This window comes from Manis pentadactyla, chromosome 5 (genome assembly GCF_030020395.1).
Source record: "Manis pentadactyla isolate mManPen7 chromosome 5, mManPen7.hap1, whole genome shotgun sequence".
Taxonomy (NCBI): domain Eukaryota; kingdom Metazoa; phylum Chordata; class Mammalia; order Pholidota; family Manidae; genus Manis; species Manis pentadactyla.
This window is the reverse complement of record NC_080023.1, coordinates 70,257,855-70,281,630: the sequence shown is the minus strand read 5'-3', so window position 1 is coordinate 70,281,630 and position 23,776 is coordinate 70,257,855. Positions and strand designations below refer to the sequence as shown.

At 40.8% G+C, this 23,776-nt stretch overlaps 1 protein-coding gene across 8 annotated transcripts in view; it reads left to right on the top strand.

Moving 5' to 3' along the window:
- The window catches only part of WDFY3 (WD repeat and FYVE domain containing 3), a 275,767-nt gene that overhangs the window by 83,996 nt on the left and 167,995 nt on the right, over positions 1 to 23,776 (top strand). For 7 of the 8 annotated variants that reach the window (XM_036906343.2, XM_036906345.2, XM_036906342.2 and 4 more), the window contains exon 3: positions 17,136 to 17,346. In XM_036906343.2, the coding sequence (XP_036762238.2) occupies positions 17,167 to 17,346 (180 nt within the window). In that variant the 5' untranslated portion in view covers positions 17,136 to 17,166. Of the gene's footprint in view, positions 1 to 15,614; positions 15,696 to 17,135; positions 17,347 to 23,776 lie in introns of those variants that run through there. The other variant, XM_057502412.1, reaches the window with a different exon arrangement.

Genomic DNA, 23,776 nt, shown 5'->3' with positions numbered 1-23,776 from the left:
ACTGTGTGTCATGTTCAGGGAAGAGCAGTCAGATAATGTGGTATGAGTATAGAATGAGGGGAGGATATTGCAGAAGACAGCTTAAAATTAGGTTAACAGCAGATTTTGAGGAGCATTTTATGTTTTGCTTAGGGTTTTGACTCCATCCCATTGCAAGCAATTATGTGACTTTTAAGGAAGGTTGTGTAGTGATCTGTTGGGAATTTTAGAAAAATGAATATAGCCATACCTTGGAGGGGGTGAAAACTGGAGTTGGCACCCTGACAGTGTCTTGCATATAGGAGACAGACACTAAAGGAATTACATTTCAACAATGCCATCATTCAGAATCTACTTAGAATTTTTTTTCCTGTAATCCGCTACAGAGTTTGCAATGCAATCTTTTGATTATTAGTGGTGGATTTTCAGTCTTTTGTAAAGGATTTGATATTGAGTCATAGGCAAAAGTCATTTGGAGGAAGTTTGGAAACTAAAGCAAATGAGCAAGCTGGGTAATTCCATTTTTGGTAAAACATAATAAATGATGACACTGGTTTTTAGATGTAGCTTATAAAATGCTCTGAAAGCAGTCTTTAAAGAGGAATTTTAAAAAGTATTTTGAACCATGTCAGCATCATTATGTGTACATAGCCTTCTGAGGTAACTAAGTGGTAGAGCAAAATTTATCCAAATATATAAATTTTGATATTTTGAAAAGAATAAAAATAAGAATTCACAATTAAAACCCTCATTACTGTATAACCAGTCTATGAAGAAGCCAACATTTATTTTACCATTATTATTTTGTTGATATTATTACTTTTTATTCATTTGTGAGGTTTTACTAACATAATTCTGCACAATCTTTTGCATTTGTCACCTTTTTCATTACTTTCAGACCACCGTGTATGCTCCTGCTCATTCAGTAATGATTTGTTGTTGACACTTAGTAAGCTGACTTCCTCTCTCGGATGTTCCTCGTGCCCAGCATGTCCTTGATACATCCGTTCCCTGTGGAGTATTCTGGCTTGTTGCCTTTTGTTTTGTCATCATCCGCTAACCAGCCAAACCTACCTCTTAGTAGTGATTTTTTTCCTTCTTCCCCTGCCTTCGCACTCATAGTTCTTAACTTTCTGAATTTATACCAGTTTTCCCTGAATACTTAAAAAAATACACTGTGGGGTACTGTGAGAAGCACACTCACTGGTCCAAATTCAATAAGTGGACACGGAGACAAAGAGAACAGCGGAGCGAGGCTTTAATGACAGTCTTGCAAGATAGGGTGTCTGGTGGGCAGGCACACCTGGGGAGTTTGGCGCCAATAATTTATCTCCTAGTACGCGAGTCCCTCCCCTGGTTCCTCATTGGCTGAGTACTACAGGGTTCACATTCTTTCCCGGACGTCGCCTAAGCCAGTTATATCTTTCCTTTACATGTCTTCATTTTATTGGTAGGTTTTGAAAAACTCAAACAGGTATAGCCAGGCCCTTATCAATTCCCCCACCCCCACTCTCAGCCTGAGCAGCTTCCACCACGTGGCCCTTTGTTAATACCTTACTGTTAAAATGTTTAAACATCCTAGTGGGAATAAATCACATTTAGGTTCTATACTCTTTCCTAACAGGTACCCACTACCTCCCCAAAAAACTGGTCTTGTGATAATGGTTTATTACTTTTCAAGTAATAAAATGGAATTTAAACAAACCATAAAGAACAAAGACATCCTCTAAGCCTTCTTGTTTTAAAATAAACAGAAGGAATTTAAGAGGAAATTCTCCCCCTTTAGCCTGTTGTAAATCACCTTAACTTTTTGTTGGTTTGAGCTCTCTAATTTATTCTTCTAAACTTTGTTGATCACTTTTTACTCATTTATCTATCATTTATTGCCTTATTTGTTAAGCACCATGTTAGATACTGTCTCTTATTTGTTAGGTACCATGTTAGATAGTTGCGGAGGGAGTTAAATAGGGCATGATCTTTGCCCTGCCCTCCGTAATCTTACATTATTTGTCCAGTGTTGGGAAAAGATAAACAAAATTAAAGTTTCATAACTGAAAGGAAAGGAGCGACGCACAGCAGCAATTCACCGGAGAATTCCGCTTTATTAGGGAAAGGTGCTGGGTTATATAGGAAGGGGCATGGGGTGATTGTGGTGTTACTTCTACGGGGCTGGTGGCTATTGGCTAGGTGCTGGGATTAGAGGGGGTGAGGGGTGATTGGGCTTCAGGTGGTGCCGGCGGGAACCGAGGACCCGGAAGAGAAGCAGGAGGTTCGCCCTCTTATGGGTGGGGGCCCTTCATTCCCCCCTTTCTCCTCTATGGGGTTGTGGACGTTGCTTTCTCTCTGACTGCTTCCTGCTGAACAGGGGCGGAGAAGGGAGTGAGGGCTTGAGGACTGGGAGGAAAGGGTTGATAGGACTCCCCACAGTAAGGACGAGTAGATGTGGACTTCTTCAGGTTGGAAATCAGTGAAGGTTCCCTGTAACTATAGGTCGAGGACTTGTTGATTCTAATGGTGCCAAGAGGATACGGGTGCCAGAAGCCAGCCGTCTGTGGCCATTGTTTCCAGGAACAGTTTCCAGCGGAGAGAGGGGTCCATCTCAGCGTGTGGTGAGGAGGTTACGTGAGGGTGAGGGATCTTCTGTGGCTAAAAGCTGGTAGTTCCTGAGTAAAAGCTGGTTGAAAATTTGATTAGAGATTTTACCTACTTGGGATTTGATAAACTTTACTATACAAGGTAAGAAGAGACAGGCGAGGAGAATGATTATTATAGGGCCTGCAATGGGCCACAGCCAGGTGAGGAATGGGTTCATTAGTATTGAAGAGAATGGGTTGGAATTGGAAGCAGAGTGGAGGCTGGAGGCAAGGTCAGTGAGTTTGGTAATGTCAGTTTCTACAATGCCGGATTCGTTGATGTAATAGCAGCACTCTTCCCGAAGGAAGACGCAGGTGCTGCCCTTTTTGGCTGTAAGCAGATCTAAGGCCCGCCGGTTTTGAAGGGTGACCTTAGCTAGCGAAGTGACCTGTCTTTGCAGAGAGGCCAGGGAATCGGCAGTGGATGTCAGGGCTCCCTCAAGTTTGGCATTGAGTTCTTTAATTGCCCATAGAGAGTGACCCAAGGCTCCTCCCGAAAACCCTGCCCCAATGGCTGAGGTGGTCAAAGAGATACCGACCATGATGGGAAGGAAAGCAGCCCTTTTTGTGCGCGAGGGCAAGGGAGGTTGGAGCTCAAGAAATTCTGCCATGCTGTAAAGTGTAAGCTGTGGGATTAGGGTGACAAGAATGCAGGGTATATTGGAGTTGGGAGGCAGTGAGTTGAAAAGACTGCCATTACACCAAAAGAAGTGACCTGGTTGCGTAAAAGTCTTAGAGCTGGAGGTAGGGGTGTAGATAGAGAGGCAGTGAAGTGCGCTGGAGGGGGGAGGGGTTGGGCCTACACAGTGGTGGATGGTGAGATTATCTGCGTATTCTGGTTCCCATAGGAGTATGTCTGCCAGGGGACGGAGGGGTTGTCCTTCTGCATGGAAGGAGTAGTTGGAAATATTAAGGGGCACGGCGGCCAGCAGTGGGTGCTGTAGTGATGCGCACAAGAAACAATTGGCAGTGTTGAGGGTGTGGTTGAGAAAGACGGTGGTGTCTTGAATGAGCTGCAACTAAGAGTAGGAGCGGGGATAAGAAGATGAAGAGGCGCCATCCAGAGTTTGGACAATAACTTTTTCGGAATGTCCGATGTCTGATGCAACTTGAGAGATCTGGGAATGAGAGGGAACATACTCTCGAGAGATATGAAGGGTACCGTGGGGGGTCGAGGACCCCCCATAGTAAACTGAGGCTGTGATTCCGTGGCCCATCGAAAGTCCCAGGGATCTGGGATTGATAAGGAGAATGAGCTGTTGGGATATTTTATGAAACGGTTGGAGGAGTAATACTGTGGGTACCGGGAGTTACCCATGTAGTGAATGATGCAAGACCTGTAGGGACATCCCCTGTAGGTGTCTGGCCATCGCCTGCAATAGGCTTGTTTTTGGTCATAGAGGAAGCAGAGGTAGGGAGAATAAAGGTAGCTGCTAGTGAACACTTCGGTGGAGGGAGGAAAGTGGAGGTATAAAGGCTCGGAGCAGCCTTTCAGAGGGCAGTCTGATGTGGCAATGAGGGCAGTAATTTTTGTTTGATGCTGTGTGTAAGTCTGTCTGACTTTGAATCGCCATACAAAGGAGGCTGGGGTGGCGGGGAAGACAATAGGAATGAGGAAAAAAAGCGAGAGAGAGCAAGGGAGCAGTAAAGGAGGAAAAAGTCATGATTCGGGTATGGATGGCAAAGAGGGTGAACGGGATTTTGGAGGAAAGAGGACAGTAAGGTCAGGAGTCTGGAGGGAGGGAGAGTCTGTAAACTTTTGTAGGTTAAGAGGTCTTTTACGTGATGTGGGGACAGAATGGTAAGGGGTATGGGGCGCCCCGAATGTCAGTTTATGAGCTTCCTTCTGCAAGAGCTGTCCAGTGGCTAATGCCCGTAGGCAGGGGGCCCATCCCCGAACTGTGGGGTCTAATTGCTTGGAAAGATAAGCTACTGGGGCAAAGGATGGGCCATAATATTGGCCTAGGTCTCCTAGAGCTTGACTGGAACTCTCACGAATGTATAATGAGAAGGGCTTCGACAAATCAGGAAGATGGAGAGCTGGGGCTTCCACAAGGGCTCGAAGGAGCTTAATGAAGGAGTGTCGGGGTGAGGAGGATAGTGGTTCTTCAGGGGGGTCCTTGCTGAGATCGTATAGGGGTCTTGCCAACAGGAAGAAGTTAGGGATCCACGCTCTAAAATACCCAGCCAGGCCTAGAAAGGAAAGGATTTCTGTCTTGGTTTTGGGAACGGGCAGGTCAGAGAGGAGCTGTTTTCTGTCTAAGGTAATGGACTTTCTTTGTTGAGATAGAAGAAATCCGAGGTAAGTGACAGAAGGGGAAGAGATTTGAGCTTTGACAGGGGATACCCGGTAACCTCTGGAAGCTAGAAGGTTAAGTAGGGAGGCAGTGTCACGTTGAGACTGTTCCCACGAGGGACTGCAGAGTAGAAGATCATCCACGTATTGTAATAAGGTGGACTTGGAGTGATCATGATGAAACTGTTTGAGGTCCTGAGCTAGGACCTGTCCAAAAATATGGGGACTATCTTGGAAGCCTTGTCGCAAAACTGTCTAAGTGAGTTGTTCAGAATGTCTTGTGTATGGGTCCGTCCAGGTGAAGGCAAAAACATCTTGGGAGGAGGGGTCCAGAGGGATAGAAAAAATGCATCCTTGAGATCTAGGACTGAGAAGTGGGAGGCTGAGGCAGGGATCTGCAATAAAAGGGTGTATGGATTTGGGACTAAGGGATGGATAGGGACGATGGCCATGTTGATGAGGCGAAGGTCTTGGATGAGGTGGAAAGAGCCATTGGTTTTTTTAACAGCTAATATGGGGGTATTAAACAGGGAGTGAGTGGGTCTGAGGTAATTTTTGTTTAAAAGATCTTGAATGATGGGTTGAAAGCCTATGAGGGCTGAAGTGGTTAGGGGGTATTGGGCCTGACAGATATACTGAGAGGGGTCACGTAATTTGATAGAGGCAGGAGGACATAGAGCCATGGAGGGGCTTGTAATGTCCCAAACTTTGGGATTTACAGGGTGTATGAGGGCCATCAGAAAGGGAGTACTGGGGGCTGTGGGAGTGGGTATAGTTATGGAAACATGGAGGAGAGAAAGGATGTCCCGTCCTAGTAAGGGGATGGGACACTGGGGCATAACCAGGAAGGAGTGGGAGAAAGGTATGGGATTGTCTTGGATTGTGCATAAAAGAGGGGGGGTGTTTAATGGGAAAATCTGTTTACCTCCTACCCTGACTATAGGAGTAATGGCAGGCGTGGTAGGGCTCCGGTATTCTCGCAAGACTGAGAAGGTGGCTCCTGTATCTAGGAGGAAGGAGATGGGGTGACCGTCTACTATTAAAGTAACCCTGGGCTCCTGTTTGGTGATGGAAATGGTCGGGCGAGAAGCCCCCAGGCCCCGTCAATCTTCTTCTGCCAGCCCCACTACGGCGGGCTTAGGATGGGGGTTGTTCGTCCAGCCTCCCCTTTGGGTGGCTGGGCAGTCAGACCCCCAGTGGCCCTTTTTGTGGCATCTGGGGCATGGGGTGGTAGGAGATCTGGGGGAGGGGCACGCCCTTGACCAATGTCCCTCTTTTCCGCACTTGAAACAAGCTCCTGTGGGGGGCTTGTTTGTAAAGGGGCGCCCAGGTTGTGGTTTTATCAGCTGGGCCAACATTTGGAAATTGGCCTGATCAGCCTTTTGTTTACGGCGTTCTTTCTCCTCCTCCCGGTTTTGGAAGACTTTAAAGGCCACTGTTAGGATCTCAGTCTGTGGGGTAGCGGGGCCCTGTTCTAACTTTTTGAGTTTAGCTTTAATGTCGGGGTGGCTTTGAGCTAGGAAGTATGTCATAAGGACATGTCTCCCGTCAGGCGTTTCTGGGTCCAGGCTGGCATACTGTAATAGGGCTTGAGTGAGTCTGTCTAAGAACTCGGAGGGAGCTTCCTCCCTCCTTTGAATTATGTCTTGGAGCTTTTGAAAATTGACTACTTGACGAGCTGCCTTTTTCAGACCTGCTGTTAAGCAGCAAGCGAAGATATCTCGAGAGCGGAGACCCACGGCAGTGGGGGACTGAAGGGTTCTGGCTCAGTCTGTGGGGGAGAAACAGGTGATGGGGGCAAAGACGGAGGAGGCTCCTGGGACTTAGAGGGGGGCTGAAAGGCTCAGGCTTGATCTGCAGGGGGATGAGGTGGGGGAGGAGATGGTGGTGGAGGAAGGGGGAGGGGTTGTTGTAGGAGAGGAGGGGGAAGGGAGTGAACGGGAGGCTTCTGCAGGGGAGAAGGCTTGCAGGCTAGGAGAACTTGGGGGGAGGCGGGGGGAGGGGGAGGAAAGCTTTGATATAGGGAATCTCCTTCCATTTTTTCAGGCGCTGGCATGGGAGATCATGGGGTTTCATGGGAGATCGCGAGTGATGTTAGGATCAAGAGTTCCCCCTGCGGGCCATTGGCTGTTATTGTCTAGGGGGCATGTCGGCCAATCTTGGGAGCAGTATTTATGGAGAAGTTTTGGTTTTATATCAGGTGTCAGGGAGAGGGTGGCTAGATGCTTGAGCAGGCATTCAAGAGGTGAACTTTCAGGGAGGGGTGAGGAGGCTCCCATGGCTAAAGGACAGAGAAGGGGACAAACAGGGGAAGACGAACGGAGATCCTCGGACTGAGAGCAGACGGCAAGGAGACAAAGGGCGTCCCCGATGATCCTTGGTGGTCTGCGGAAACTCGTATACGAGTCGGTTTCTTAGGAAGTGTGGGTCGTCACCCAGACTCTCTAAGAAGGCAGAGTGCTGGAGTCCGAGGAACCTAGTACTAGGAGTTTTCGGCGAAAGGAACGGAAGGAGGGGGGGGGAAGGGAGCGTTCTCATCTGCAAAGGAGTCACCTTGTTTATGGCTGTTGGAGGGGGGCCTGAGGGTCCGCCGCAGCCGTGAAGGCCTAAGGCGGGGAGAGTTCCCTCCTCGTCCCCGAGCGTCAGGGCCTTGCCAGACGATCACAGTCAATGGCACTGTGATAGCTCAGGGAAGAGCAGCCCGCTCCGGGGAAAACTTACCCAAAGGCTAGAGAGGAGTGGTGAGTGTGAGGAGCCAGTTCCAGAAAAAGAGGATGAGGGCAAGCTGCTGCTGGTGTCGGGGGGAAGACGGGGCCTAGTTGGGGTGTTCCGTCTCCCGGGTTTCGGCACCAATGAAAGGAAAGGAGCGACGCACAGCAGCAATTCACCAGAGAATTCCGCTTTATTAGGGAAAGGTGCTGGGTTATATAGGAAGGGGCATGGGGTGATTGTGGTGTCACTTCTACGGGGCTGGTGGCTATTGGCTAGGTGCTGGGATTGGGAGGGGGGCGAGGGGTGATTGGGCTTCAGGTGGTGCCGGTGGGAACCGAGGACCCGGAAGAGAAGCAGGAGGTTCACCATCTTATGGGTGGGGGCCCTTCAAACAATGTGAGAAATGCAGTTATAAAGATAGGCCAAAAAAAAAAAGATATACCCAAGACTGTGTGTGGTAACAAGGAAGGGAGCATCTCTTTCAAACTGGGAGATCAGGGAATGAATGCTTCTAGAAGAGGGACAGTTGAGCTGAGATTTAAAGGATGATTAGTAGTTAGCTAAATGTAGAAGAGCTGGAGAGGGAGGGGGCTCTCCAGGAGAGGGTCTCAGGTGTGTGAAAGCACAGTGGGGCGGGGTGGGGGGGGGGCGGGGGCGGGCTGCACAATACTAGGTATGGGTAAAGTGGGAAGGTGGGAGATGAATAGGGTTAGATATAGACATGGTCCAGATCATGAAGAGTCTTGAAATTTGTGCTTGCTCTTAAAGCTGTGAGAATCAGTCCTAACATTCATTCATTTCTACTATGTACTATCCTCTGCTAGGTTTTAAGAATTTGGAGAGCACAGCCTGCTCCTAGTTTAACTAGAATTCCTAGTTTAACAAGAGATACTGATAACTAAACAGCAAAAGTGATCTTTAAGCAAATTGGTAATTTTTCCATTTAGAATAAATCATTTTTAATGTGAATTTTTTCTGGAGATGTTTAAGAACTGGGAAGACTTCCTATATGATGAAAACTTGGATATGTAAATTTTAAGCTTTAAAAATTTTATGTGTAATATGTAATCTTTGTGAGGAAGAGTAAAACTAGCACACCCAGAATTCAGAATATGTGGACATAAAATCTGATGCTATCACATGCTAAGTATATGACCCTTGGTATGTAAGTCTTTTAACATTCATTCATCTTTCACCTACTATGGACTAGAGATTCAAAGTTAAATAAGATCTGGTTCCCACCATTAAAGAAATTGCAGATTAATGGGAGTAGATGTCCACTTACTGGTGTATGTATGTATGTAACAATAGAATAACAGTGATAATAGCTGTCACTGAGCACATGTGTCTGATACTAATCCATTAAGTGCTTTCCATGTAGTAACTCATCTGGAGAATTACCACTATGGCCACATTAAGAGGTAGGTTCTGGCAGCTACTATTTTTTTACACAAAAATGGTAACTGACCTGTGTGAGTTACACAACTGATGCAGCTAGGATTTGAACCCAGGCAATTAATTGCAAAGCCTGTGTAACTGCTGTGTTACACTGTCTTTTGTTTAATGATGAATATTCTGTAATAGACAGTAACTGAAATACTATCGTAGAATAAAAGTAGAACAAACTCTGCCTGGAAATTTGGGAAAGACGTCTTTGAAAGGTGACCTTACCGCTGAGATTCAAGGCTGCTAAGAAAAGCGGAAGAGGAGGCATCCTTGGCAGAGAGATGGATCAATATACACAAGTCTGCAGAGAGTTTAACGAACCCAGCAGGGCCATGAGATATTATCAGAGTAGTAGAATTTAGAGCCAAAGATGTGGCTTAATGGGAGAGGAGGCTGGAAATATGCCTGGAACCCTAGTACATAAAGATTTAGATATTAGACTAAGGTAGACTAAGGTGCTTCACTTTATTCTTAGTCAATAGGGAATCAACAGAGGTTTTAAGTCAGAGAGTGGTTATGATACCTGCTTTGTTTTTCAGAAGATAATTTAGGAACTCTAGGAAAGGTGCACTCAAGATAGGGACACTAGTCATATGGTAGTGAGATGCAGACTCATTTTATCAGTCATTTCCAAGAATCAACTTTTGGTCTCCTTGATTTCCCGTTGTTTGCCTGATTCCAATTACATTGGTATTTATCCTAATTTGTTACTATTTCTTCCTTTCACTTCCTTTAAGTTTAAATTGCTTTGTTTCTGTTTCCTAAGATGGAAACTTAGGTTATTTTTAGTTGTTCTCTTCTTTTGTACTATATGCATATAGTGCTAAAAATTTTCCTCTAAGAAAAGCTTTCACTGCATTATATACATTTTGTTAAGTTGTATTTTCATACTTTTTCGTATGAAAACAATTTATGTTTATTAGTCTTGTGTTATATAAGGGTGTGTTGTTTAATTTCAAATATTGGAAGTTTTTCCAGCTGTCTTCAGTTACTGATTTCCCGTTTAATTGCATTGTGATCTGAAGGCATCCTTTGTATGATTTCTATTCTTTTAAGTTTGTTAGGGTGTGTTTATGGCCTATGTGTGATTTGTGTTGGTTTATGTTACATGTGAGTAAGAGAAGAATGTATTCTGCTTTTGTGGGATGGAGTGTACATATCAACTGTAGGTCTGGTTGACTGATACTACTGTTAAGTAAACTGTATCTATTGATTTCTTGCACACTTGATCTATTATTGTAGGAAAGTAATGGAAGTCTCCAACTGTAATTGTGGATTTGTGTCCTCCCTTTAATTCCATCAGTTTTTGTCTCATGTAGGTTAGTTAGGCATAGGATTGTTATGTCTTCTTGGAGAATTTACCCCTTTGTCAGCATATAATACCCCTCTTTATTCCTGACATTTTTCCTTGTTCTAAAGAGTGTGTTGTCTAAAATTAATATAGCCACTGTAACTTTCTTTTGATTGCAGTTAGCATGGTGTGTCATCTTTCTCCATCTCTTTACTTTTAGCCTTGTTGTTTTTATTTAAAGTGGCTTTCTTGTAGACACCATATAGTTGAGATGTATTTTTTAATCCACTCTGACATTCTCTGTCTTTTAATTGGTGCATTTAGACCATTCACATTTAAAGCAATTATTGATAGACTTGATGAGTATGTGTCATGTTTGTAACTTTTCTGTTTGTTTTATTTGTTCTGTTTTCCTACATTTCCTCCCTCTGCCTCTTCTGGTTTTAACTGATCATTTTATATGATTTTCTTTTATCTCTTTTCTTCACATACCAATTAAACTTATGTTCGTTTAATTTTTAGTGGATGCCCTAGAGCATACATTTTCCACTAATCCTTATCGGCCTTCAAATAACAGTTATTCCTGAAGTAGTGTATCTTATAACAGTATTCCAATTCTGTCTTTGCATCCTTCAGAACTTGCTGTCATTCATCTAATTCATAAACTATAATCATCTAATACATTATTAACATTAGTTTTTAAATGATCTTTTAGATCAGTTAAGGATAACACGCAAGATTTTATTTTACCTTCATTTATTCCTTTGGCATTCTTCCCTTTTGTTATGTAAATATAATTTTAGACCTGTACCATTTTTTCTCCCTGAAGAATTTTTAATGTTTTTCACAGGTCTTCTCACAATAAGTTTCCACAGTTTTTGATTATCTGAGAAATTCTTTCCTTGAGGGATAATTTCATTGGATATAGAATTTTAGGCTGGTAGTTTTTTCTTCCAACACTCACAGTATTTCCCTCCCTTGTCTTCTTGCTTGCATGTTTTGGATGAGATGTACACTGTAAGATTTATCCTTGTTCTTTTATATATGTTTCCCTTCCCCCTACCCCTCTTTCAAAATTCTTTCCTTATCTTTGATTTTCTGTGGTTTGAATATGATATACCTAAATGTAATATTTTAGGTATTTATGTTTCTTGATATTCTCTGAGCTTCATGTATCTGTGGTGTCTGTCATTAATTTTGCAGAGTTCTTAGCCATTATTACTTCATATATGCCACCGCTGTCTTCTCGCTTCTCCTTCTGGAAGTTTCTGTTGACTTACCTTCAAGCTCACTGTTTCCTTGTCAATGTCAAGTCTGCTGTTGAAAGAAGCAGTTTTCTTCCAAAGGAGCACTTTCAAAAGCATTGCTGCAGTGCTTTTGATTTCTAGTATTTCTTTTTGATTCTGTTGTTGAATGCAGTGGGTTTGCTGCATGGAGTGTCTAAGCCAAAGGAACACACCAAGAATTGTTGGAAGAATAGTTGTATTTTTACCTGTAAAGAAGACAGAAGAATGATTTCCAAAGCTCTGCCTCCTCAAGGGGCTAGTGGGAGGTGTTTAAGCTAGAAACTCACGTATATGTGCAAGTAGACCAGTCGTGGGTTGTATGTAGAGGGAGGTTTCTGAGGCGCTCCTGCCTGTTAGCCACGTGCTGTAACACAGTCTTGCTCTGGGAGGAGGGAGTTCCCCACCCTGGGAAAAGTTCCCTATGAATCAATGAGAGGAATTAAGGCAAGGCAGGAAATGGGGGATTTAGAAGGGGGTTTATTCTCCTGGCAGCGGGTCCTAGTCTCTCCTCACTCCCACTCTCCCAGCCGTGCTACCTCCCAGCACCTCACTCTGTTGGAATTCTGTGGGCGGGTCTTTGGTGACTTGCAGACACCTGACCAGTTATGTACCAGGAACACAGGGAGATACTAGAATGGGTATCTCCTCTCTACCCCTCCTCTGGGCAGGTACTCCCGTGACTGACCAGCTGCTCTGTCCCCGGTAAACATCCCATAGATGTGCAAACAGGCTCCTATACACTGGGCGCTATTAAGGCCAGGCACAAATCCTGGTCAGAAATCTCCGTATTCCCCACAAACTCACATTAAAAAATGGTGAAAAACACCTTTCCTAGCGGGTAGAATTTACTAGTAAAATGAATCAGAGGGAATTCTCAGGCACTCCTGATTTCTGCACGGGTGTAACCTTGGTCTGGGGGCTACTTCTTGGAACGGACTTGTAGCAGTGGGTTTTAACTGGTTTGATCCAAGTTCCCTGGTGCACTGGGCATTTTGAAAAAAAACAACAGGGCAGTGGAGGGGTTGGTTAGAAGGTTAATAGGATAATCCCTGGATGATGTAACCTAACAGTTCTTAGAAAACCTGTAATTTTGATTAAATCTCAGTGTTTTAGTGGGCCTGCCCCTGGGCTATGACCTTCACAGTGTTTCTCCTGGGCTGTTGCTTCCCTCAGCTATCTACCACCTCCCAACCCCCACCCGCTTTGTTGAGTCTGGAAGGCTGTAGGGACAAGTGGGAGAAATGCCCTTCCCTCAGGTGGTGAGACAGAGCCCTGGAAAAGATTTTTACCCTAGAGAGTAGGCGTTTGTTATGGAGAATGCTCTGGAAGCATTTCCCAGTACTTATTCTATGACCCTCAGCCAGACCTGGAAGGATCTTTCTCAGATCTTCCTTGGTTTCTGGTAATGACAGTCTCTTAAAGGCAAAAAACAATGCTTCAGCAGATAGAAATTTTAAATTTTAACTCAGCACTGTAAGTTCCTTTTCAATTTCTGTGTTAGATTGCTGGGGCATATGCCATTTGTTGGGATCTTCTCAGAGTTTTGCCTTCACTCTTCAAAACTGTAAGACATTTTGCTTTTACTCTTTACAGAAGATACAGGATGTTTTTTTCCCCACAAAATTTAAGAAAAATAAACCTGAGAAACTTCTTTTAATTCTTTGATGAAAGCATAAGATTTTCCTTAGCCAAGTGAGCTATTTATTTATTCTCTCATTGAGGGTTACTTAGAAAAGCTATTTTTGGTTGTTAACTGAGCTTCTCAAAGGCAGCACCTTTGTTAGGATAGTAACTAACAAACATGTTTTAAAATTTAGTTGTACCCTTCTGTAATTTAAATAGTGGCAAACTGTTTAAAGGATTTTGGGCTGGGAAGGTTAAAGTGTCTGGAATTTTCAAGCATTAACAGGAGAGATTGGAAGAAGAAATACTGTCTGGGCTCATTGCAGCAATTATCTCATTGCTATTTAAATAACCCCCTGTTGGCAGTACAAACACTTTTCTCCTGTGAAGCAAAATAGTTTTGCTTGTATTTAGAAAACTAGTTCTTACACAGAATAATCTTTATAAATATTTTGAAAACCCCTAGTAACATTACTCCCAAAATAATCATTCTAGGATTTGTCCTCCTCATTATTACATTTTATATGTCTCTTCTATTTGATTACCTTATAAACTTCCTGTGGAGCATCCAGTTAGAAGGAATTCTCCCCTTAATGTGTTATTTTGTAAGCCACTAAAACATTGTACTGTAAGGGCTTAAGCTGTTTCCTTTTCCATACTTGCTTATAAAACAAAAATGTAAATGAAAAGGAATTAAGTTTCACGATCAAGTTAAAGGAAGAAAACAAAAACAATTACTGAATGTAACTAATGTGCAACATTTACAGAAATAATGTTATTTGTATGCATTACAAAAAAAGTGAGAAAAGATTTTACAGATGAGAGAAACCTAAGATTCAAATGGGTTAAGAGCCTTTCACCTGAAGTAACCTATCACATGGCCATGTCTGTACAGGTTTCACTGAAAAGTACCTATTCTTATCTACTCTAACACTACTGAAGAGTATTTTAAACATGATAGCTCTCGTCGAGTCACTATGTGGTACACCTGAAACCAATATAATGTGTCAACTGTATTTCAATTAAAAAGAGGTCTGAATTATACTTTAAGCATTGAATTGGTGCAACTATTGTGGAAAGCAGTATGGAGGTTCCTCAAAAAGCTAAAAATAGAAAGACCATTTGACCCAGGAATTCCACTCCTAGGAATTTAACTGAAGAAAACAAAATCCCTGATTCGAAAAGACATGCGCACCCCTGTGTTTATCACTACACTGCAATAGCCAAGATATGGAAGCAACCAAACTGTCCATCAATAGATGAATGGATAAAGAAGATAAGGTACTTATACACAATGGCATATTATTCAGCCATGAAAAGAAATGAAAACTTCCATTTGCAACAACTGGTTGGATCTAGAGGGTATTATGCTCAGTGAAATAAGCCAGGTGGAAAAAGACAAATACCATATGATTTCACTTATTTGTGGAGTATAAAAACAAAGCAAAACAGAAGGAACAAAATAGCAGTAGACTCATAGACACTGAGAAGGGAATAGTGGTTACCAAGCAGGAGGGGTTGGGGAGGGCTGGGGTAGGGGAGAAAGAGGGTAAAAGAGCACAATAATTCGCATTTGCAATGTAAGTTGGTCACAGGGATGGTAGTACAGCACAGAGAATACAGTTAATGATTCTGTAACATCTTACTACATTAATAGACAGTGACCACACTAGAGGGGGTGAGGATTTAATAATATGGGTAACTGTTGAACCACTGTGTTGTACATTTGAAATTGACATAAGATTGTATATCAGTGATACTTGAATAAAAAATATAAACATTGAAGTGCAGATGAGTCAGTCTTCAGCAATCATGCTTGTGTCTTGGTAAATTAGGTGAAAAGAAGGAATGTGAATCTTTTTTCCATCACTGAGAAGTAAAAGTTGACAGTTTAGTTTGTCTTAAGGAAAACTGAAAGGTTTCTTTCCAATTTTAATTGCTACTTGATGCCCAATAAATAAATAAGCTGCATAGAGTCGCAATTTCCAAGAATTCTGTAATGTAAAATAGGCACATGAGTACGGATTAGCTAGGAAGGACACTTGACCAGGAGGTAGGAGGCCTGGATTCTCCCCAGTTCTTTTTCACTGGGAGATTTTATGCAAGTTGTCTTGGGTGTCATTTAAAGGTAGAATTAATGCTTTCTTTGGCCCCCTTAAGTTGGAATGAGGTGCAAAGGAGATTGTCTGAAAGTGCTTTGAAGCGTTACAGGATCCCTAAATCCTATCCACACACTCTAGATTATGAACTCTAGCTATGGGCTAAGGAAAAAGAGCACAAATAATGTGTAATGTAAAATTTTATCTAATGTACAGAAGTTTTATAATTCACTTTGTTTAATTTTTCAGCTACTTGAATGTTGAGTGCATTTGTTGAAATCTTTACATTTATATTTGGAAGACTTACTTATTTTCCAAGAATGAAATATGGTAAGCAGTTTGAACTGGGCTTTCATTTGCCATTTTGTAGTTTATAGTTCTTCTCAGCCCTTTACTTGTGTGACTAAGTTTTGCACAGCTTGTTACTCAGCATAGACAAGCCAGCTGGCGGAGCTCTAGGTGGGAGAGTCTTTCTGCTCCTTGCCTGTGCTTAGTCATGTCATGGCCTCCTGTTGCTGTCAAGGTAGAGTGCCTAAGCACGTGCCCCATAGTGAAATAATGGAATCTACTCAAAATTCTGAAGGATGAGCATGTTTAAAATGCTCGTTCTTCCCATAGTTTTAATAATCAGTAGACAGATGGTTAGTAAGTAAAGCTCTAGCCTTGCAGTAGTCTTCCTTCTCTTAAGAAATGGCATACTGGTTTGTGTGGTTATATAGTGAAATTAGGAAGTTAATCTTCAGGTTATTCCTGCTTTTCTACAGGTTAAAAGCAGATTGCCTTTCATCCACATTCTGTATATCCATAAAGTTCTCCCAGCCTTCCTAGGTTCCTTCTGTAAGATAGCGCTTTTTTGTGTCAAAATCAGCTGATTGCTGGCAGAATTAGTGGTGGTTGAAAAGATGCGATGATGCTCTTTAAAAGCTTAGTATTATTGATGCTGGTATATATTCTAGCTCAGTGGTTGGTTTATTTATTTATTTATTAACTGAAGATCTAGCCAGGGATACATTTTACATTGTGATTTAGTATACATAATTTACCTAAAATAAGTACCATGAAATAGTAATTGCCCCACTATATGTATCTCAATATCTTCTATTCTCTTTCATTAAAAAAAAAAAATGCTCATCATGACCCACCAAATGTATTAACCTGACCTGCCAGAGGATTTCAGACTATTTTGAAAAAGTGGTCTTAAGTTGTATGGCAATTTTCACTGTCTTCTTATGATCTGTAAAATATATTGGGGTATCATTTTATTTAATTTATATACTTTTCAACTATAGCATAAACTCTTCAGTTGTTATCCAAAGTATAATCCTTCATCTAGAAAAAAAATTAAATAACTAAACAGAAAAATTTTGTTGTTGTTGTTTTGAACTTTCTGTTCTCTTATTCTTTTCACATATGCCCAGCTACTAAGTACTGATAGTTATTACATATTGATAGTAAGAGTTATGATCCTTTTATTTGTTGATCTTGACATGACCAACTTAGTTGGAAGCATTTGTTAATTGTCCAGTTAATGTTTTACATTCTACACATGTTGTGGCAAAGCCAGTGGGAACAGTGAGGACCATGATTCCAATTTATCATTTAGGGAGATTTATCAAAATTAGCTTGCCTCTTTATCTTTTCTGTTGAAAGAAGTAGAAAAATTGTCTTTGACAGAATTTTCTATTTTTCAAACTTTTTGTAAGTTCTTCGTACACGCTTGACCTGGTGAAGATGGTGGTGTTTTGACTTTGTCTGAACATCTTCCTGCAGAATTAGAAGTGCTCATCACCAGCCAGCCAAGATGAACATGGTGAAGAGGATTATGGGGCGGCCGAGGCAGGAAGAATGCAGCCCGCAAGACAATGCCTTAGGACTGATGCACCTCCGCCGCCTCTTCACCGAGCTGTGCCATCCTCCCCGGCACATGACGCAGAAGGAGCAAGAAGAGAAGCTGTACATGATGCTGCCGGTGTTTAACAGGGTACGTCCAGGCTGCCAAGCCCAGGGCTTCCAGGACCCTGTGGCGTGGTAGGAATCTTAGGTTTATAGTAAGTCACATCTAGGGAAGAAATTGATAGAATGAGTTAGTTTTTAAGAAGATCAATGTTTTTAGTCCATCTTTCAGTTTGCTATTAAACAGTGCTACTTGATAAGAGACCTAGTCAGAAGGAACTCCACTTAGTTCTAACAGATAAAAAAAGAAGACTGAGCATTAAAAAAAATTTTTTTTTATTAAGGTATTGTTGATATACACTCTTATGAAGGTTTCACATGAAAAAACAATGTGGTAACTACATTTACCCATATTATCAAGTCCCCACCCATACCCCATCGCAGGCACTCTCCGTCAGTGTAGTAAGATGCCACAGATTCACTGCCTTCTCTGTGCTACACTGTTTTCCCCGTGACCCCCACACCATGTGTACTGAACATAATACCCCTCAATCCCCATTTCCCTCCCTTCCCACCCACCCTCCCACACCCCTCCTCTTTGGTAACCACTAGTCCCTTGGAGTCTGTGAGTCTGCTGCTATTTTGTTCCTTCAGTTTTGCTTCATTGTTATACTCCACAAATGAGGGAAATCATTTGGCCCTTGTCTTTCTCTGCCTGACTTACTTCACTGAGCATAGTATCCTCCAGCTCCATCAATGTTGTTGCAAATGGTAGGATTTGTTTCTTTCTTATGGCTGAATAGTATTCTGTTGTGTATATGTACCACATCTTTTTATCCATTCATCTATAAGACTGAGCATTTTTTTAAAAGTTCTTTAATGATTGAATTTTGGAAGAGGGACAGATTGTAAATTACCACTTGTTATCTCCGTAATTTTTTGCAATTACAGTTTATTGAACCACATGGTGTAATAGCGCAAGTGGGTTGTGTGTTTGAAAGAATCATCTCAGGTCACTGTGCTGTTTGACAGGTTTCTATAAGAGATTTTGAAAAAAGATAGTTAAAGGCCCTAGAGAGTCTAGAGTCAATGTTTTAATGTATTTTGTCAAATTCATGTAGCAATCTTGGGGGGAATTTTTATAATATTTTCACAGATACACAAGTATGTAGTTTTAAAAAGGCAAAGAATCCCATAGGCTTATAGTGCCCTGCTGCTTTCTGTTGCTAATTGCTGCTGTCATTTTTAGCTCTTTTAGGTCTTTTGGCACTGAAAGTTAGCCTTGAAGAGACTTTTTATCTAAAGTCTGTGGGGATCAAGGCAGGGAGGTCTCCCTAAAGATGTGATGTGATACTTGAGTCCTTAAAAGATAAGCATTAGGTAGATTGGAAAACTGGGCTAAATTAACTAAGAAGGTAATTAGAGCAAGAAGTTAAAGCATGAGTCAAGGTCAAAGGCAACAAACATTTTAATATATGCCAACATCTGTAAGCAGTCCAAGTTGATTTTATGTCAAGGAAGGACAAAAAGTAAGACTGTCAAAATTGATAGGAAGGATATCATGACAGATTTGTTTGTCATGTAAAGAGCTAATACTTCTTTCCTGTAGGCATGTAGAGCCAATGAAATATTTTAAGCAATAGAATAAAGAGTAAAAGGGGCCAAGGCAAGGCTACCTCCTAAGTTTCTAATTTGGGAAAGTGAGTGAGTATTTTTCCCAGTAGCTGAGAAAGAAAGGTTTAGGGGATAGATTTAGTTTGGAGCATGAGGTCTGAACTATTTGTGATCTTCCCAAGTGAAGGGATTCAGTGGGCAGTTAGAAGCTCAGGTAAGGGGATTTGGATACCTACGTTTGGGACTCATTGGCAGAGATGTGGTAATTGAAACCCTGGAAGGGCACAAGAGATTACTCATGGCTCATACTGCCAAGTAAGAAGATCAGTACGCTAAGGATGAACCATCTAGAATATGAACATTTAATGAAAGAAGGGAAACTCATAAAGGATTCAAAACCAGAGCTGGTCAATGGCAGTACAGAAAGAATCAGGAGAGGGTGGTTGTAGAACTCAAGAGATAAAAGTTGTAAGGAGAGCAGTCAGCAGCATCACATGCAACAGAGAGACCCAGTAAAATGAGGACTGAAAAATACTCATGAGATTTGCCAGTTTGGAACTTATTAAAATGGCAGAGCCAGAAAATAGTGAGTTGAGTGAATGGGAGATGAGAAGAGATAGTAAGAACATACTGGACTTGTAGACATTTGAGAGAAAAGAGAACCAAAGAGATCGATGGATGTGAACTTGGCAATAAGAGTGGTTTTGTTTGTATGCTTCTAGTATTTTGCTTTGTTTTTAAAGATGGAAGAGATCTGGGCATGCTTATAAAGAGAAGGGAAGAAACCAACAGAGGGGGAAATTAGAAAATTTTCATATTGATTGGGGAAGGAGAACATAGAGTCAAATTACACATGGGTGGGTGAGTGAGCCTTGAGCCCAAGAAAGACACCTCATCCTGTAAGAAAGCATATTTTGTTGGGTATGAATATAAATTTGTACTTAAGGTAGTGGGAATTTGAATAAGAATCTTGCTTGATAACCTCTATTCTCTGTAGTCATCAACAGGTCCACAGGTCTGTTGAGAGCCTGGAGTAGGTAGTTTGGGTTAGGGGACTTAAGGAAATTGTGATGGTTTGGAAATTAATAAGTATTATCCTGCAAGTGTAGCCAGTGTATTTCAATAGGTAGGCTACCATAGTCAGTTCAATTGATTCTTAAGATTAGAAGAATAGTGCAAGCATTTGGTTTTTTAAAAAAGTAGATTTGAGATGCTTTAGTGATTATTCTCATTACGTAGTCTGTTTGACTAAATTCTCTTGTGTTGTCGTAAGTCTAACTGTTCTTTTGTGTTGAAGTTTTTAATTGACTGATTAAAAAGAACGTATAGATGCATTGCCTTCAACCTCTAATATAATGAGTGATTTAAATATAAAGGTCATTCGGCTTTAACTAATGAAAAGATAGGTTATTTTTGTACCATTGTGATCAATTTAAACAAATATATAAATTATGTTCTTTGGGATATTATAAAATTGTCCTTAGGTAAGATATCACATCCATTAAATTTTGAAATATATAGCCATATTTAATGTTCGACCGTATATACATGAACATTGTCTTCTAGTAAGAAAGAGCTTTGATGAATGAATAGCTCAGTGTGGTTCTAGAGTTCCTGCCATGATTGCTAAAATCGAATTGTACTGTTGGCTTTTGACACTGCTTGATTCATGCTAAATGGCAAATAAACCATATTACTGGTAGATACGGGCATCTGTTTGCAGAATCATTTTAAAATGTGCTCAGTAGTGTTTTTTCAGTGTGTGATTTTTGCCTTTAAGACACACAGGTTGAGAAATGACATGTTGATTCCCTTTTCTGGGCCAGGCCCCATGCTGGGTCCTTGAGCTGCTGCCTGTGGCCCTCATTGCAGGTCTGCAGGGAGACTGCTGCTGTCCTCCTCCCACACATCCTTCCAACTGAAAGAATATGGTGGAGTCTGGGAATAACTGAACACTGTTTATCCAGCATTCTTAAAAATAATTAACAAAGAAAAAGAGTTTATAGAGAAAGTACTTGGTTTAGGCTTATTAAAAAATGAACAGCATTTTAGTCATCTAAAAATTAACTGCCATTGTTAATTACTTTGGTGTCTGTTATCATACCTCATTTTAAAATACAATCTTTAGTAATGAGCTCTTCTTTTAGTAACTCCCCTTGTTTTTGATCTTTACTTCTAATTTATATTTGAGAAGCATCCAAGTTGAATACAGTGACTTTTTTTAAAATCTGTTATAGGTGACATTTACTTTTTGAATTGTTGGCTTCAGAGGGAGAATGGTCACATTTAGAACCAAATGAGTGACAGATCAGGAGTCAGAAAGATGAACTATTTACATATGTGCAGCTTTATGTTTACTTACATACAGCTTTGTTACTCGTTCTATAATACCAATACAGTTGATACTAGAGAATGTAGCTTAGGACTGTGCAACAAAGGGCTTGCTAAATTCACCCCTGAAATTGTTATATTTGCTTACCCAGTCGTTGGCCAAACTGGCAGTTGCAAACCACAGCCAGAGCAGAAGACAGTGTTGTTCTCGTGAAGCAGGCATATCCCACAGGAAAGGAAGGAGGGAAGGGGACTGAGTTAGGCACTCTTCAGTTTCTTCTCCCCTAAGGTTGTCCTTCTTAGAAACAAGATTATAAAAGTATTTCCCTAATTATTAATATTATTGATAAGAAATCTTAACTCATTTACAATATGAAATGATGTAATTGCATCTTCACATAGTTAATTTTTAAAATATGCTTTATATAGCAAATTATTCAAGTAGATGGTTAGTACTATAACTCAATTCTAGATATTACATGTATTTAGGAAACAGAGGACACAATTGAGAAAACTTAAAATTTCAAGCTCTCTTTTATTAGTCATATTTAATAAATTTTTATTGAGTAGCTTCATTCAGCAACAAACACATATTGAGCCTCTACTTTATTCATGCCATTAGATAGCATCACTAATTTGTGCTCCCCAAGCATACCAAAAATAGTTGAGGAAGTGCCAGGAAGATTTCTGAAATTTATTTAGATGGATATTAAAAAGGATCTTTCTAAAAACATGTCAAAGCAATCTCTTCCCTCTTAAGATGAATACTTTGCAAAGTGACAGCTATAGGTCTGCATGCAAAGTTTAATTGAGACAATATAGTACTGAGTGATTAAGAACATGGCTTGGAATCAGACAGACCTAGTTTTAAATTTTCTCTACCACGTCCTGGCTTAAGTTGTTTAACCTCTCTAACCCCTAATTTCCTTATCAATAAAATGGGAATACTGTATAGGATTTTATGAGATTTAAGTAACATTACATGTCAAATGTTTGAATACTGCTAAGCACGTAGTAAATGGTCATTATATGGTAATTATTATTTTTACTGAATTTGTTAAAAGTCATATTTGTTCCTCAGTACTGTGTTTTTTCTTTTCCAGTCTGAGTTAAGAATGTCACATAACTATTATGGAATTGTCCTTTCTGAGTTGAATGTATTGCTTACCAGTCACTTACTCAGCTCTCCTCCTTGGCAGTTGAGCAAACTAAGAATCAGAAAAATTTGTAGTCTCTGAGGGTGAAGGGAATCCAAGCCTCCTGACTTCCAGCTCCATGCTCCGTCCTCTAGGGCACACATTATGTGCATGATTGAAGCATTGTATACTCAAGTATACCACTATTTGTGGAAGGTGAATACATAGCTAATATTTTTAGACTTAATTATTGATGTCAGTCACAAGCAAAATCTACTCTTTGCTGCCTGATACATTCAGCCTTATCTGAAATGTCAGATTCATGTTTCAGTCTCTACCTCTCCAACCTTATCTTATATCATTTCCTCTCTCATTCAGAACAGTCAGCTTCCCTATGCTTTGGACTCCTCACCTGTCCCAATCTCAGGACCACGTTGAGTTCTTAGCACAGCAGCTCTTCTCACTGCCCAGAACCCTCTTCCCTTTGTGACTTTTTCTCATTGTTCAGTATCATCCCAGAGAGACCTTTTCTGACAATCTTTCCCCACTCCAGGCATTGCATTTCGGTTGCTCTGTTTATTTCCTTTATGACACATCAGTACCTACCATAATTTTCATTTTTACATTAACTTGTTTAATGTATGTCTCCAGGAGTAGAGGAATCATAATTTGCTCTATTTCCCTTTGTATTCATGACTCCAGATATTGTCTGGCATATACATGAGATCATTAAATATTTATGCAAGGAAGAACGAGGAATGAGTCTGTCAATAGTGTTGGATCACTAGACTAAAAATTGCTTATGTCAAGAAAGCAATAGTTGTTCATTTCAGATTAGAAATAGAACATAGTCCTTTTTCCATAAATGTAATTTTAGATTGGTCAATCCAAGCATGACTTACCTTTTGAAAAAATTTCCTGTGGAAATAAAGCAGTAAGTATCAGGATTGTATGGAAAGTTAGATGCATTTTTAACAGCATGAAGACTCCTTGAATAATCATATCTTTGTACTGTCTAAAAAGTGATTTATTTATTTTACAAAGTTGTCTTAATAACTATAAGGAATAAAATAGCTCTTAATAATTCTTCAGAGCAAAGTATATATCATTATATTTTGAGTAATAGGAATATTTACCTACTTTAAATTTTAATTAGTTTGACAAAAGGCCTAATTAATTACCCGAGAAATACACAATTGTTTTACAAAACCTTCACCAAACAGTTACATGTCATCTGTGAGTGGAAGAATGGTTGTTCGAGCATGTGTCATTTTTAGGCTTCTCAATTTCTAACCTGTTTCCAGGTCGCTGAAGAATATGGGTCTCATTTAATAGGTGACACAGTTTTAACTGTAAGCACACAACATTTATCAAAATCTCAACAGAAAAAAACAGTTTATTGAGAATTTCTTGAAAAGTACAAGCTTATTTATTCTT